The sequence below is a fragment of the Acipenser ruthenus genome, chromosome 9, assembly GCF_902713425.1.
Source record: "Acipenser ruthenus chromosome 9, fAciRut3.2 maternal haplotype, whole genome shotgun sequence".
NCBI lineage: Eukaryota > Metazoa > Chordata > Actinopteri > Acipenseriformes > Acipenseridae > Acipenser > Acipenser ruthenus.
In genome coordinates this window covers 47,023,711-47,038,199 of record NC_081197.1, presented here as the reverse complement: position 1 = coordinate 47,038,199, position 14,489 = coordinate 47,023,711, and the positions used below count along the sequence as shown (strand labels likewise).

General features: G+C 37.9%; 1 protein-coding gene across 7 annotated transcripts in view; it reads left to right on the top strand.

Moving 5' to 3' along the window:
- The window catches only part of LOC117405155 (E3 ubiquitin-protein ligase Midline-1), a 160,671-nt gene that overhangs the window by 103,443 nt on the left and 42,739 nt on the right, over nucleotides 1-14,489 (top strand). For 6 of the 7 annotated variants that reach the window (XM_059030125.1, XM_059030122.1, XM_059030124.1 and 3 more), the window contains exons 2-3: nucleotides 1,375-2,093; nucleotides 9,375-9,428. In XM_059030125.1, the coding sequence (XP_058886108.1) occupies nucleotides 1,431-2,093; nucleotides 9,375-9,428 (717 nt within the window). In that variant the 5' untranslated portion in view covers nucleotides 1,375-1,430. The remainder of the gene's footprint in view (nucleotides 1-1,374; nucleotides 2,094-9,374; nucleotides 9,429-14,489) is intronic. The other variant, XM_034007983.3, reaches the window with a different exon arrangement.

Below are 14,489 nucleotides of genomic sequence, written 5' to 3'. Positions count from 1 at the left end.
ACAGTGTATTGTACATTATCATACTGTATAAATGCATTATTGCATTATAAAGATATTGACATATTAATAAAGTAAAGTGTAGCAACTGTTCTTGAGTTTTATGTTATTACCTCACTGCTTCAGAATGCTTCCATGGTTTTGAAAAGACTGGAAGAACAAATCCTAGTCATGCTACTGTAGCTAAAGCGCATGGCACATAATAATTGCTGGACATTAGGGCTTCAACGGAGCCCCGTGCTCCTCAAGCTGGTTAATTAGTTTATTCCTTTTTCACCCTTAATGAGCTGAGTTATGTGCATTTTCAGGAGAGGTGAGAGTTCACACAGTTAAACAAGGCTCTTACAGTGTGGAGAAGGTACAGCTGGACTGTCTACAGCTATGAGTAACAAAGGCTCTGTATACAGCACTGTTAAGAGGTACAGCAGTGTGTAAGGCATGGCTCATGCTTCTGCTTCAGTGACTTGTCTGTCTCAGGCAGAAGTAGTTCCTTAACATGAGAGCCAACAGGGAGAACCACGCAGGACGATATATTTTTTTTTAATACTGCCAGGTCAGCAAGCGTTTTATAAAGGAATACAAATAAATTGATCTTAAACAGCTTACACAGAGTGCAATACAGTACAATTGATTTGATTTGAGCCTCGCTGAGAATGTAATTGAAAAATAGGTCACTTGTTTGTCTTTATAAACGTTTGAAGTCATGTTGCATAAATTGTATTACTGTGTACAAAGTTTATGAAAAACAAACAAAAATGAGACTACAGACTCTGAAGTTTCCTCGTTAAGACATTTTTGTCATTTGATTGATTTTTTAAACTTTTTTTTAACAAAGTAGTTAGACACTGTCTTTTAATTATACATATTTGTTTCACAAACGGTTAGTTGAGCGTGAAGGAGTTTTTTCTTCTAGTTAGTAATATCCTAAAAAAGTCTCAAACCACAATTAAACTGAGAAACACTTACGGTCCATAAAAAATAAGAATTATAGCCATGAACCACAGCTAATAAATGTAAGAGATCTCACAATAATAATGCATAATAAAAAAAAATAGAAAAAATGTGTAAAACAATCATATATCATATATTCTGTTGTACCTCTATCAGATTAAGGTTCATGGATTCCTTTGTGTTTTTCCATCCATTTGCGGTAGAATGTAAATTCTCAGCTGTCTCTTCCACTGCTATGCCTCAAAATAATTAAACTCTAAATCATTAGAATTGCACTGTTACAATTTGATATAACAAAGTTCAATCTCACCATTAAAGACGTGACAAGTTCACTTGCTAAAGCTGCTCTGGGAAAGTTGACAACCCCCCATAGCTGCCCCTCTTTTGATCCTTCTCGTCTAATCGAATTTTGTGTCATCTTTCCAGATAGCTGATCAGCTTCCCTGGATTTCGCTGACGACACCACTTTGTTTCGCCTGAAGATGGAAACACTGGAGTCGGAGCTGACCTGCCCTATCTGTCTGGAGCTCTTCGAAGATCCGTTGCTGCTGCCTTGTGCTCACAGCCTCTGTTTCAGCTGCGCACATCGCATCCTGGTCTCCCACTGCACATCCAACGAGCCTGTGGAATCTATCAGCGCATTCCAGTGTCCTACTTGTCGTTATGTCATCACCCTCAACCAGAGGGGCCTAGAGGGACTCAAGCGCAACGTCACCCTGCAGAACATTATCGACCGCTTCCAGAAAGCTTCAGTGAGCAGGCCCAACTCCCCAAGTGAGACCCGCCGAGAGCGGGCCTTTGACGGCAACACCATGACCACATCCAGTGAGAAAGTGCAGTGCCAGTTCTGCGACCAAGACCCGCCACAGGACGCTGTCAAGACCTGTGTCACCTGTGAGGTATCCTACTGTGAGGACTGCCTGAAGGCCACCCACCCCAACAAGAAGCCCTTCACGGGCCACCGCCTCATCGAGCCAATCCCAGACTCACACCTGCGCGGGCTTATGTGCTTGGAGCATGAGGACGAGAAAGTGAACATGTACTGTGTGACGGACGAACAGTTAATCTGTTCTTTGTGCAAGCTTGTGGGGCGGCACAGGGATCATCAAGTGGCAGCCCTGAGCGACCGATATGAAAAACTAAAGGTAAGGAATGAAAAGCTGCTATCTTAATGTTATATATACTGCATATATGCAGGAATGCAGGAGACAAATATGTTGTTTACAATACAGTGTAAAATGTTTTGAAAGCAGAATCTAAATACTGAACTGTAGTTATAGGCTCAGATTGCATTGTCACACTGAAATGCATTGAAAAGTGATAATCATTTTCATGTTAACTGTAAATACAAGCTCCGGGTATGCAGCAATGTGGACTTTAGAGCAGCAGCAGCAGCAGCAGCAGCAGCAGTTGTATGCCATTTTTAGTTTTCCTGTGAAAACAGAAACATGTCTATAGGGAATTATTAAGTGCGACCAAACACAACACATTAAGAACGGCAAGTAATTAGAGATAAGACAAAAGTAATTCTGTCTTTATCTGCTTATAATTTTATTGAAGTTTGTTTGTTTGGGCTTTTTTATATAAGGAGTCTCTTTAAGACTTTTCTTTCTCATGTGTCCTCTCATGGTTGACATGATTAATTTGGAGCACTTCATTTTACAAAGTACTTATTTTTTGTTTGTCCTGTCATGTGGATTTTGCAGTGTTTGTACAAATGTTTTTGTTTTTTTTCTTTTTTTAAGCATCCTGTGTATTGTCTTGTATTTTTTTATGGCAACTTATTGTGATCTCACTGAAGATAAATCCCAATTCAAAATAGTTTTCTATAACTACTGTATATCCAATACCTGCGGTCAATAACATACACTCGGCAAGTAATGACTAGCAGACTACCTTCAATATTTATTAGGTCTGAGCCCTCATCCCTAACTAGCCTGCCATGGTGCTCCAAATACTTTTTGTTATTAAGCGCCAGTGTCTTTTATATCATACAGTATGTTGTCATAAATTGAAAGCAAAATATGTTTTGTATACATATAAAAATATTACTATTCCTATGTTTTTTAAATTACATATATTTAAAATGTAGTATTAACTGGGAAAAAATGTATAATTATAAAATGTGATTATTTATTTGTGTGTATATTTTAATAGTTAATGGATTTGTTCCAGTGTTTTATATGCTGACATAAAAAAAAAAAAAAACTAAGGTGAAATAATATGCAATTTTAATAAAATTATACTCCTTTTTTGAAAAACCAAAAACAGAATGCACCAACCGCTCATTGTATGGCCCCTCGCTATACTGCGGGTTTGGATATATCGTGGTCCTGGAGTTGGCACCCCATTTTTACAATCTAACTGCCCATGCCTTAGCTGCAATATACAAAGGCAAATTCACTTAGAAGTACTGTTGGTTTTATTTCGTACTGCACATCACAAACAAAAATATACAAAACAATTAAAAACAAAGCATTACTATCGTACTGTTATCATACACACACACATTGCACAATAACACAAAGCAAATTAAGGTTTTTATTTTAGCGTTCACTTATGGCAGCAATGCACTAGCAAAAGTCACAGGGTAGTGACGTCAGCTCCCTAGCAACAAGCCAAATAATGAGAAAAAGCAGGTTGCATTGAGGATTTATACTGGACCCTGACACCTCCAATAAAACAAGGGAGTGATTGTGCAGTATTTGTTAGTCTATTTGTTTTTCTGTGGGTCTCTTGCTATATCGCTGCCCTCGATATATAGAGGATTTATATTGGACCCCGACACCCACAATATATCGAGTGAGTGGTGTAGTTACTAACCCTTTAGATTCTATAATGTCTGTGGGCACTCATATTATAGGCTCATGAAACAGCCCTAGCATCCTGTTCTACAGTAACATTGTACATTTATGAAACAGTAATATTAAACCCTTGATGAAATTAATGTTCCAGGTGAGTATTTAAACAAGTTGCAGACTGATATCAGTTTAATAAACACATTGCCCTATTAAAACTAGAGTGATAGACAGGTATCACCGACTGCAAGCTCAGCTACTCCATACTTCCTTAAGTTACGAATGAATTTGCACATCTCAGTAAAACTGAGATACTGTGGTGTAACCCCTAACTTTAGGGGCAAAACACCCCCCACACAGTTATTCACGTCATGCACTCTGTTACTGAAGGGTTAATGAAACAGCATTTGAAGTTTTGGAAAACATTAATATTGCCAGGTGTTAGCAAAGTTATCATTATTTTAAACATTATAATTCACACTCAAAAGCATTTAAAAAATGCCTACATTTGTCTATGTAGGCACTATATGGACTACAACAGCGTAAAGCACTGTAGTTACTTATCTGTGGTGTACACTTTTTAATTTGATCCCTATAGCATTTTTTAATACATTTCTCATTAGTTTTCTAGACTTTTCCATCACCCTGAGATATGGTGAAATTGTGTATTAAGTATCTTTCAAAACACCACATAATATATATATATATATATATATATATATATATATATATATATATATATATATATATATATATATATTGTAACACAGCAGGGAGGGGGTTAATATCCTCCCTGCAGAAAACATGTGCGTATGCACATTTTGGTTAATTGTTTTATTGTTAATTATCACCTGCACCTGGCTTTGATTGTAAATTAGAGCCAGGTGCAGGGTTTATAGGGAGAGCAGTCAGTCTGCTCTAGGCTGCTGAGTAGAAGGAGGCAGGAAGAGGTACTCTGCTTCCCAGCAGTCGTAAGGTAAAAAGTAAGTGCGGTGTTAAACCTGTGTTTTGTGTAAGTACGGGGAAACAGCTTAGCTGTCCCGTGGTAGTCAGGGTGTACCTGTGTGTTAGGTAGTGCTCGTAAAAGAGCTAAGTGTTTGTTTTGTTTATTTTGTTTTTGTGTGACTATTAAAAAAATAGCGCAACTGCGCTTTTAAAAATCAAGTTTCGTGTGTGGCTGGGTCATTTAAAGTGCTGGGAAAGAACCCGAAGGACTAAAACCCTTCACATATGGTGGCAGCGGTAAACAGCACTACTGACCCGAGGAAAGTAAAAATGGAGACTGGAGACTGTTTGGAGGTGATGAAAATACTTAGACAGATGGTTGCGGAACAAGAAGAGGCCAACCGCAGGCAACGAGAAGAAAATGAGAGGCGAAGGCTAGAGCGAGGGTTTCCCCCACAAAAACCAACGGAACAGACAGAGTTGGAACTGCTGATCCAGAAGACGGACTGGGCTGCGCTGAAATGGGAGTGGCCTGCGGCACAACCAGAACCGTCTGCAACAGAGCCCAGAGGGGAGGAGCCGCCGCTTCCGGAGCCCAAAGGGGAGGAGCCGCCGCTTCCGGAGCCCAGAGGGGAGGAGCCGCCGCTTCCAGAGCCCAGAGGGGAGGAGCCGCCGCTTCCGGAGCCCAGAGGGGAGGAGCCGCCGCTTCCGGAGCCCAGACGGGAGGAGCCGCCGCTTCCGGAGCCCAGAGGGGAGGAGCCGCCGCTTCCGGAGCCCAGAGGGGAGGAGCCGCCGCTTCCGGAGCCCAGAGGGGAGGAGCCGCCGCTTCCGGAGCCCACAGGGGAGGCGAAAAGCATACCTCCACCACAGCCCCGACCACCAGCCCTACGGTCCAGTCCGGCGTCGCTGCGTCCGGTCCCTCGCCCCTTGCTCCTGGACACCCTGCCGGCCTTCCTGGACCTCCCTGTGCTGGACCTAGAGCCCAGGAGTCTGCAACACTGGCCACAGCTCTGCCCCTGGTTCCCTGCTCCGCTCTCCCTGAGCACCCAGACGTCGCTGGGCTGCTGCCAGACGTCGCTGTTGCTCCCCCTGTTAGCTGCTTCGCTTCCCCTGGGTGATCGGACATCACTGCACCGGTTCCCAGGGGAAGACCTCTGTCCACTGCTGCATCCTCCAGTGCCCCGGCCTACGCTCCGGTCGCCCCTGTCAGCCTGTTGGGGTCCCTCGTCGCCGGTGCGCGGTCCTTACCTGGCTGGGCCAGGACGGGGACCGATCCACCCTCAAGTCCGCCCGTGGAAGAGGGCGAAAATTGACATTTGTGGACTCGAGGGTGGGTGGTTGTGTTTTAGGGGAGGGGGTGGCCTTGGAATGGCCGATCAGTGTTGCACACTTGAGGGGGAGGATGTGTAACACAGCAGGGAGGGGGTTAATATCCTCCCTGCAGAAAACATGTGCGTATGCACATTTTGGTTAATTGTTTTATTGTTAATTATCACCTGCACCTGGCTTTGATTGTAAATTAGAGCCAGGTGCAGGGTTTATAGGGAGAGCAGTCAGTCTGCTCTAGGCTGCTGAGTAGAAGGAGGCAGGAAGAGGTACTCTGCTTCCCAGCAGTCGTAAGGTAAAAAGTAAGTGCGGTGTTAAACCTGTGTTTTGTGTAAGTACGGGGAAACAGCTTAGCTGTCCCGTGGTAGTCAGGGTGTACCTGTGTGTTAGGTAGTGCTCGTAAAAGAGCTAAGTGTTTGTTTTGTTTATTTTGTTTTTGTGTGACTATTAAAAAAATAGCGCAACTGCGCTTTTAAAAATCAAGTTTCGTGTGTGGCTGGGTCATTTAAAGTGCTGGGAAAGAACCCGAAGGACTAAAACCCTTCACAATATATATATAATAGGAAGAGAGTATTAAAGAGAGTCCTATACGCAGTTAGTTTAAGTGATTTAATTGTTAAGAGATTTAATTGAACAGTTTGGGGTTTTTTTTTCCATTGAGGTCACAAAGCACCTTTATAATAAATTGAACAAAACTGAAACAATAAATGTTGGCTTACCAACATCTGACAGAGTTACTTCAAATCCTTGAAAGTTTTTCAAATTAACTAAATTAACTCAAACATTATGTGTTTATCAAATCTAAAGAACAAATATATCTATTCACTTTTCATTTGTATATATTGGGACCAAAGCTTTTAGTCTAAATTCTTTATGGATGGAAGCATTGAGCGACCATGAGTAAATAAGGAGCTTTGGTAAACAATGACATACTGTAATGTACGTGCACATTATGTACTGCTAAAAGCGACCTGCCTATACCTTCTTTAATAAAATAAATTCATTGTTTTTCAAGATTCCAGCTCAAGCAGTGCCAATTACTAGCACTGTTCCTGTTTATTATAATTAATTAAGCACAATATCACTCACTGTCAGCTTACAGACAAAAAAAGGTCGCTACATCATCACCCACCCTTCTCTATGTTTTGACAGACTTATCAAAGCAAAGAAATTCTGTCTGCACTTGGTACAGTTTTGCCAACATGCACTATATTGGTGTGGCTCAGTGGTGGTCCCACAGCTTTTCTGTTGGAAATGATGCCACTTGTCTTTGAGGTTGAGCAGTGTACAGCTTGCTTTTGTTTCTCATGACAAAGACCCTGGAAAACAGACAATAGTTCTTTATCAGTAAAACGTTAATAAAATAACCCTATGTATATTAGTGAGCAGCATCACCACAAAGGTCATCATTTAGAAAACCTGGTAATGTACATAATTAAAAAAAAAGAAAGAAATGTGTTTTGTATAAATTTACAATTTACATAGACTGTGTAACGCTCATCTGGTTGGTTCTTGTCCAACTGAAGAATGAGAAATCAAATCGTATAATTCAAAAAGGACCTTGTTTATTGAGTATACATGAGAACAGAACAAAAAAAAATGTTTGCATATATTTTGGTAAATGGAACTTTAAAGTCCCATCAGTGATTCATAGGTTTGCAGGGATCTTGAATTTCTAAAAGAGTACTCTATCGAAACTGACGGGTTTCATGTGTTGTTGTGTTGTTGTTGTCTGGACCTCACTTTGACAGTAGATACAAGTAACCCTCTTTCTATCCAATGAACCATCAAAAAGTTAAAAAAAAAAAATACACATCGCATTCACAAGTCCTTCAGTTTGAGTGCCTTGCTACATAATGTGGTGCCGTGACAAATTTTATATTCAAACGATGACTACACGCATTCAATCATGTCATGCCAGCAAATGGTGCTGCAGGAAATGAATTACCGTATGCCAAGTGGCTCAAGACAGGACTGATATTAATGTGCGTTAAAAAAATTAATCTCCCAAAAAATGAATGCGTTAATTGTCAGCCCTATATATATATATATATATATATATATATATATATATATATATATATATATATATATATTTAATAATTTAAAAAATCATGTAGGCCCTTACACCTCAGTTCTCACAGATTATGTTTGTATTGGGTTTTTGTTTGTTTGTTTGATTTCAATGTGGTAGATGTGTTCGGTTATGTTGTTAAATATATACTTTTAGTGACGAAGCAACAATTAGTCTTTTGTCATGTAAGGTAAGTGGTGTATGTACTCTGATGCAGTGTCAGAGAAATCTGATCTGCCAGTGGTGTCACTTCTTTAGATTGTACATATGTACTTTATTAGCCAACCCTGTTGGTTTTTTTAGAATAATAGAAAAAATCAAACACATGCTTCTGAACTCATATCATCCAGCCAGAGGGATGGACAGATGTGTAAATAATGATGCATAGTATTTTCCTATTCAATCCCTAAGCAAGCACCTTTTCTTTTTTTGATGATATATATTAAAATAGATACATACATGCATATTGTAGTTTATATTAGTAACCTCAATTGTGATTTTAAGAAGATGATGACAATCTTGTTTTAACTGTAGGACTATATTAACCCTACGAACCCCAGGAGTACATTTTAGTTATGACGCCGATATCCAATGACAGCTTTTAAATCGTTCCAAATAACAAAGCTATGATGACTGTTATAGTCTAACACTGCATACTAATTCCTTAAACTATTTTATTTGAGATTTTATTTTGTGTATTTGTTTATTTATTTATTTAATTGTGTTATTTGACTGTTTTGTTATTTGGTACATTTTAAAAGTTGTTATGAGGATAGAGGCCCCTATAACTGAAATTGAATACAAGGGTAAAGGCCAGATTCACTAAGCTTTTGCATTAGTGCAAAGTATGCACCATTTTAAAATAAAGCACTCAACATAAATTAATTTAATGTAAGAGAGCATATGGGCCCTATTTACAAACATGTTAAGGACTGTTTTAAAGAATGCATATAATATTCTTAGATTCAATGGTGCTTTGAAAGAGAGAATAATCGACTAAAACAGTTAAAAAAATGTAATGAACAGCAAGTATGATTGGATTCATCCAAATTGGGCTTTAAATAAGTCCTTATAAAAGCCCTACAAGTTTTGTGAATTGGCCCTATTTGTACAGTAAGTCATTTCTTACTACTGTTCTTACATGTTTTGTTTAGGCAAACTCTGCAGTGAAGCAAAATCTTACTACATCTGTCCCAGAATCAATATAAAAAAGATCACGATGCACGCTGGGGCTATGAACTAAATCAGTGTCTTTTTTATTTAATCATGCTGACATCGTGCAGAGACCCCCTGGGAAGTTTTTCAGTCAGAGGAATGAGCAGGAAGCCTCAGACCAGGTGAAACTTATTACAAACACTCCACTCCACAAAATCAATCATACTGAAAATATGTGGCAAGCAAGCAATAACACATGTGTTGTGTTTAACCCCCTACTGGCTGGCTATTTCTGAGCCTTTCAAAAAAATATTTTACTGTGACAGTGGGACAGCTTTTGTGCACAGTGCATAGTTTTTGTCAGAAGGAATAAATGTGTATGCTAATGTTTAAGGTTCATATATATATATATATATATATATATATATATATATATATATATATATATATATATATATATAATGTTGTAATATTGCAAGAATAATGCAGTATATATGTGTAAGGGTGTCTATTTCTGCAAACTGGCCATTGAAATCAGCTGCAACTCTACAAAGCATGGTTTTCAGACAACATTTTTAATAGCTGTTTGGTTTCCTAACCGACAAATACAACACAATACAAATTTATGGCGGTTCAGGGTTAGTCTGCATGGACATTTAGTATTTTTTTTTAAACCATTTAAAAAGTAAAGAAACCTCGACGTTTCGGAACATAATTGGTTTTACATTGCTATTGGCTTAATATTTCAATATGAGCTACATCCAAAAGAAAAACAAGTTTTGTATCTTACTTCCTCTCTGAGGGACATTGCATTACAATACATCATGTGATATTATGTTAGGAGAATAGAAACAACTTGTAATTACAGTATGCTTATCATGGCACCTAACTACATCCAGTAACCTACATGGGATGCATTTACTAAGCTTTTGCCCCAGGGCAACTAGTTCAGATAATTTCTCCTTTTATAAAAAGGAATAATGAGCTGAACTAGTATGGAATATCCTGGTCATAAAAGCTTCATAAATTAGGCATATATATTTGAAATGTTATAGTTATTGTTGTTGTGTTTCTTTTTAATGCAACAGCTAAATTGTGTTTGCAGTCACAAAAGCACATTGTATTTGTTTGTATGCATTTATATATTATCATGGACTGTCTGGGGATGCAAAACAGTGCTTAGAAAAGTGAGCTGCATTGCAGAAGATCACAGGTTCAAATTCCAACTTTGACATTCAGCAGATACCCTCTCTCAGTTAGCCCAGCTGTCAATGCGTACCTGTTGTTGTAAATTAGGGAAGTCAAAGGTTGCCTGGTTTGAGAATGACCAGGTCACATCTGTGTGATGCTATAGTGCTTCCCCTTTGATGCTTACATGACCTATTTTCTGTAACTTTAACTGAACTAACACCTATCGAGTAGGGCAATAGTATTTTACACAATAACTAAATAAAAATAAAAAAACAGAAGGATTTGTGTTTAAACATTGCTGAAATCCGACTGGAAAGTCAATTATTTCATTACAACGTGTCAGCTGAATTAAAAACACATATTTTCAGCCTACAACTAATGCAGTTGAGGGCAGAGGGTGACCTCATGATTTTCCTGATGTCTGTCAGCACTGGCCCAGTTACATTGCAGGACATCTATTAAAACTGTGAATCATTAGTGAGTTTAAATATTCTGCACAAACGACTCCATTGATAGTTGCAAATAGCCTTCCTTCAAAGCCTTTTTTATAATTAACTTAATGAAGGCATTGTTCTGCTGGTAGAACACCACGTAAACTGACAAATATTTTTTTCTTTTCAAATAAACATATGTAATTACATAAAACTGGCCACTACTTAAAGTCTACATCCAATGTCACATGTACTTAAGGTTTTGATTCTGTTTTTCTGTTTGTTTTGTTTTGTTTTTTTATGAAATGGATAGAACATACAGGCATTTTTAAAAAATATCCCTGTCAAAAGAACTGGAACCAGTCCAAGTTTTTAAAAAGTTAAGCTTTACACTAATATATAAAATATATAGCACTGGGGTACACTGTGTTTCCCATTACAAAGGACAAAGATAAAAACCACTAAATGTTGTGCAATTTTAGACATAACAGGCTAATATTTTTTTATTGTTGTTTCTTGGTTCTGAGTTGTCAACTATCTGATAAATGATTGCCGGTTTAAACACCCTTAAACTTATAAATATTCATTTATTATAAATGATTTTTTTTTTTTTTTTTTTTTTAAACATACCGGCAGTGTTAACTTATACTGCAGAGAATGAAAAAAGGGAAAAGAAGAAATATTTTCCATCAGCTGCGCAAAGTGGATTTCAGAAATTAAGATCAGAAAAATCAAAACTCCACATATCTGAGAGAATGCTCTGCTTACTGAGTTACTTTTTCTGGAGTTTTGACAAGAACCTAAGAAATTACTTAGTAACTGTAAGTCTTTAATTAATAATGATATTCTTAAAAATGATGGCAGCTTTCTGACACCAGAGATGTAGGGCACACTGCAATATTTAAAATACAGATTATGTAAAATCAATCTTGCCTATCATCTGCTTGAACACTTTTCCAGGAATTCAAAGCACTATACTGAATGAGCTATAGATGTTAGGAATACTGAATGTCTCTGAAAGCGTGTTCTCTTAAATTAGTTTAATGTGCAGTTCCTTTACTTAAAATTGTTTTCTCTTACCTTTTTTTTCAATATAGTTCCTTGTATCATACATTTTTACATTTTTATTGCTAATACAGTTTCTTCTCTATGAAATAGTTCATGTTGGTCCCTTAAAACAAAATGTGCTAGTGTGCTACTTGGTACAAGTTAAATATTCCCCTCAAAGAGACTTTCTGTCCAGCACGGAGAGCATTGGGGGACCCCAGTACCTTTAGATATTTAAACAAACAAAAAGCAGCTGTGTTATTTCGCTCTTCTATGGCGACCGTGAACCAAACTTTTTTTTTTTTGTGTCGCGTGCAGAATGTTATTTGTTGACACTTCAGCTAACGCAGTAGTGTTTCCTCCTATGTCTGTAGGTCTGATTGGATGAAACAAGGAAATAACATTAGTCACAGGTTATCAGGCTTTATAAACTATGCCAGCAAGTAGTATTCTTGCTTGGGATCCTCCCCGTTTAAATACATACATTAAATAAATAATGTATTAAAGTTTTTCTAAACTAAAGTGATCTACGTTTCTTAAACCCCATAGAGCACTGTGTTTTAGAAATTGTGAAGTGGACTGCTGGCAAACATAATGTGAAAGGGCCTCTGTATAAGACAAGCCTTTAAGCTTTCCCTGGGGAATACCCCAGAAATCAACAGTGCGATCTTGGCTTCTGGAGTAAAAGGATGTTGGTTCAATCATCAGTCACCTCCACATAGAGAATTGTTGTTTTTGTACAGTAGTGACCAATTACTCCATGTGAGTTTGCATTCTGGGCTGTCAAACAGGGAATATATGACTGAGTGTACAACTGTGCTGCGTTCATTTAAGATAGGTCTTTTGCCTGTTTTTCTGAATTGTCATGCAATAGTGTGCTGACTTCAGCTTCCTTGATTTTCTTGGTTTTCAATTCTTATTGTCTAGAGGTGGCCTTCTCTATAAAAGGCCAGTGCCTTGTCTATTATTTATGCAAATGGATGCCCAGCTTGTTTTCTGCTTTTAGAAGGACATACCCTTCTCTTTCTGTCTAAGATACTGTACAGCTTTTAGTTAAGTGTATCAAAATAGACAAAGCTCAAAGTAGCTTTTTGCACATTTATCAAATCTTGTGTCCCTTTAAGTATAACGTATTTTAGCCCTTATCAACAAAATATTACCAACCCATGTTAGACTGCCGATAAACAATAATAATAATTAAAAAATATATATTTGGTCTGTAAGGTTACAAGTTGCATCATTTTTCTAGTACTTCATATGCTTCCCCTGCACAAAACTTTAAACAATAGCATACTGTATTCTCCTGTGTTTAGGGTAAATTAGGTCTGTAACATAAACTACTTATCTTTTGTTAAATCAGCTTCAAGAAGAATTGTTAGAATTTTTTTTTCTTTGACCACATGGATTCTGATCACATGGAGTCAGTGATTTTTTTTTTTTTTTTTCTGTTTGTTGTGTGATTGTCCACATATGTAGCTATAGTCACCGCAAACAAAGAGTGTGAACTAAAAATAAACTTTTAACAGAGAATAGAATTAAATAGCTGAATTAATATAATTTGGATAAGCTTCTAATAGTGGCTGCTGTTTATTGTAGAAATTCAGTACTTTTGCTGTTTTGTTTTTTATTAAATAAAGAAACATGTTTTGGAAAAATTACTAATGAACTAAACAGGGATTGTCAACGTAAAAAAAAAAAAAAAAGGATTCAATTAAGTCCATTGTTAGTCGATCTTAGAAATAATGAACTGCTAAACAAAGACCTTTTCCACACTATGGACCTTATTGTAATCAAATGATTTTGAGTAAGGTTCTCGAGATTGGTTATGTAGTGTGGACAGGGCCAAAGTTTGCTCAGGAAATAAGCCACGTGATAATTATAGGATATTTATCTATTAATTAAAAGTTGTTGTTTTAACTGTGTGTTCGTCCTGGGGATGATGTTTCTCTGTCAGCACAAAGTTATAACTCAGATTTTCTCAGAATGGGACTGAGCGATGTGTGTGTGTGTGTCTGTGACATGCTTAAAAAAAAAAAAAAAATTGGGCTCTTATTTTGCTTGGCCTAGACGAGAGCTCAATTCAATTACCTTGTTGCTGGAGAAATACAAGATTATTTAGATTCTACTGATGTATCTTTGATGGCGAGTGTAACAGTGGGTCCTGTCACGGTATGTGGGTATCCTCTGAGAGATTAGAGAGACACAGAGGGTTTGCAGTTGAAATGCCGCTCAGGCGTCCAGGTTTTATTTACAGACACATGGATTGCAGGCAGTTGCAGTGGTTGGTGGTCGCCACTAGGATACCAGCAATGGTATCCCTAGTGTGTGAGAACATACCCAAACACAGTGTACATAATTACAAAAATGCAAAATAAACACTGTACAAAAATAACTAGAAAATAAAAGGTGCCCTAGCTCTGGCAGAGCACTAGAGGAAACTTCTCCCTGCATAAGGTAAAAAAACTTTTGTGGGTTTACAATTCCCCTAAACTAATCCCTGTTTTAAAGGTAGCTATCCCGATGTACACTCTGTGATAACCCCATAGCTCACCCTGGTTACACATGCAGTCCACC